The sequence below is a fragment of the Calidris pugnax genome, unplaced genomic scaffold (genome assembly GCF_001431845.1).
Source record: "Calidris pugnax isolate Ruff unplaced genomic scaffold, ASM143184v1 scaffold335, whole genome shotgun sequence".
Classification (NCBI taxonomy): domain Eukaryota; kingdom Metazoa; phylum Chordata; class Aves; order Charadriiformes; family Scolopacidae; genus Calidris; species Calidris pugnax.
The window spans coordinates 233,417-235,647 of NW_015091148.1; the positions used below are offsets into that span (position 1 = coordinate 233,417).

The following is a 2,231-nucleotide window of genomic DNA, read 5'->3' on the forward strand; positions in this document are numbered from 1 at the left end:
CCGCCTGCCTGTCTCTCCCCATCGCCTTCAAAAACCCACTCGCCCCGTCCCGCGGCCCGGGGCCGCCCAGCGCCGGGCACGGCCGGGCCGGCAGCCAGGCTCCGGGGCTGGGAAAGTCCCGGTGCCGCTGGGAGGTGCGAGCGGGAGCGCCCCGAACCCGAGCCCCGGGGGCCCACCGGCGCCAGCTCCCCGGCCGCCGCACGGCTCGGCTCGGCACCCTTCCAGCTGCACCCCGGCTCGGCGATGCAGCCTTAACCGGGAGTCACCCCAGGGCAGGAGCACCCCCCGTGTCACCCCTCGCCCCTCGGAGGGGCCGTACCTGGGTCTGGGTGAGCCCCAGCTGCGCCGCCAGCTCGGCACGCTCCGGCAGCGCCAGGTACTGGGTCTGCTGGAAGCGCTGGTTGAGGGCCTGCAGCTGGAGGCTGGAGTAGATGGTGCGGGGCTTGCGCAGCTTCTTCCCCTTGCCATTGACACGCAGGTCCCCGTTGGCGATGGACGGGGGCTTCTCATGATCTTTTGGGGGGTGGGAGAGGAGCAGGGAGTTAAACCAACGTGCTGGGGAGGTTAGAAAAAAAAAAACAACCCACACCAACCCCCAAACCCCAAACCATCCCACCCTGGCCCTGGGGGTTGCAGCGGGTTTTGCTTTTTGGAGGTTAGTTTTGGAGGGGAGGGGGAATAAGTAGAGGTGGGGGGGCAGCTTTTGCCGGGTTGGTTTGTGTAAGCCCCAGGTAAAGCAAAGGGGAAACAGGAGGAGGAAGGGAGGGATGGAGTTATTCATTCAATATCACTATTCAAGCCCAAAAGCAGGCAGGCCACAGGCCCATCTGTGGTGCAGCCATTGGGGGGGGCAGGCAGGGCCCCACGGGGTGGTGGTGGGGGCAGCAGGACAGATACCCCTGCCCTGGGGGCTCTTGCTGTGGGCACGTTGCTCCCCAGGGCTGCAGTGATCCCCCAGGCACCCTCTTGCTGTGGGGTCTGTGCCCCCCTCCCTGGACCACCTCCTCCCCACTCCATGCCTTTGAGCATCCCTGGGTCCATCCTGGGCCCCATGGCTCGTGGGGGGCAGAAACCCACTGGGGACACCCTCATTTCAGCAGCACGGGGCTGACGTGGGAGCGCAGGGCACGGCGGTGAGCGTGTCGGCACACCCACGTACACCCCACACACACTCTGCTCTGGCCACAGCCACGGCCTTCCAGAGCTGACGAGGGGCTGACAGGGCCTGGGGGCTCAGCTGGGCTCGGGACCCTGCCGTGGGGCAACCTGGAGGCTGCTTCTCTCCGGGGCAGCTCAGCTTGCAGTTTCCTGCATCAGCTTTTGGGGAAAACCGTGGGGAAATGGGGATGCGATGGGGCAGGGAGCTGAGATCAGAGCATGTTGGCAGAGGGGCAGAAGGGGGTGGTCTGCCCAGGGTGCAGGATGGGGCCAGCCGGAGGGGTCTCAGGGAGAAGGATGCAGGCACTCAGGGGTCTCAGGGGGCAGGATGCGGGCAGCCGGGAGTCCCAGAGTGTGGGATGTGGGGAGCCGGGGGTCCCAGGGTGCGGGATGCCGGCAATCAGGGCTCTGATGCTCCCCATTCCCGAGGTCTCCTGCAACCACGCAACCGCACACCCCCACGGGGCTCTGGGCACACTGGGAGCGGGGTGACATCGCCTCCGGCCCCCGTGGGTCCCCTCGGGGACCTCCCTGCCGGGTCAAGCCCTGCATCGCCGCTGCCGACGGGGCCGGCGCAGCCCCAACGCGCTTCCGACGGCTCCGTCCCGGCGCTTCCCGGTGAATCCCCGCCGCCCCCGGCTGGGTGGGTGCCCGGAGGGGGGGTGGGTGTGCAGCGCCGAGCACTCCGCGCCCACCTTACCTGCGTCCTGCAGCCTGGAGCCGTGGGCCAGCCCCGCCGGGGGATGCTGGGCGGCGGGGGGCGGGTAGGGCAGGTAGGGACCCCCGTGGGGCGGCGGGGGGGCACCGCCGGTGTAGGTGTAGGGCCCTGGCCGGCCGTAGGAGGCGAAGGGCGGTGGGTCGTGCTGGGGGTGGCCGGAGGGGTGGAGGCCGTGCAGCGGGTAGTGCGGCGGAGAAGGGTGCCCGAGCTCCAGGAAAGCGGCTTTGGAGGGATCGGGCCCCAGCAGGCTCTCGGCTACGGAGCTCATGGTCATGGTGGGTCGGGCCGGGCCGGGGCGGGCAGCCCCCGGAGCCCGCAGTGCCGCGCCGAGCCCCCGCCGCCCCCCGACGGGCTC

At 69.8% G+C, this 2,231-nt stretch overlaps 1 protein-coding gene across 1 annotated transcript in view; it reads right to left on the minus strand.

Annotated features, from left to right (window-relative positions):
* DLX4 (distal-less homeobox 4) overlaps positions 1 to 2,195 on the minus strand; it is a 3,309-nt gene extending 1,114 nt beyond the window's left edge. Inside the window, exons 1-2 of the mRNA XM_014958979.1 lie at positions 1,859 to 2,195; positions 320 to 513 (exon numbers count right to left, since the gene is read on the minus strand). Of these exons, the coding sequence (XP_014814465.1) occupies positions 320 to 513; positions 1,859 to 2,150 (486 nt within the window). The 5' untranslated portion in view covers positions 2,151 to 2,195. The remainder of the gene's footprint in view (positions 1 to 319; positions 514 to 1,858) is intronic.
* Positions 2,196 to 2,231: the final 36 nt, after the last annotated feature.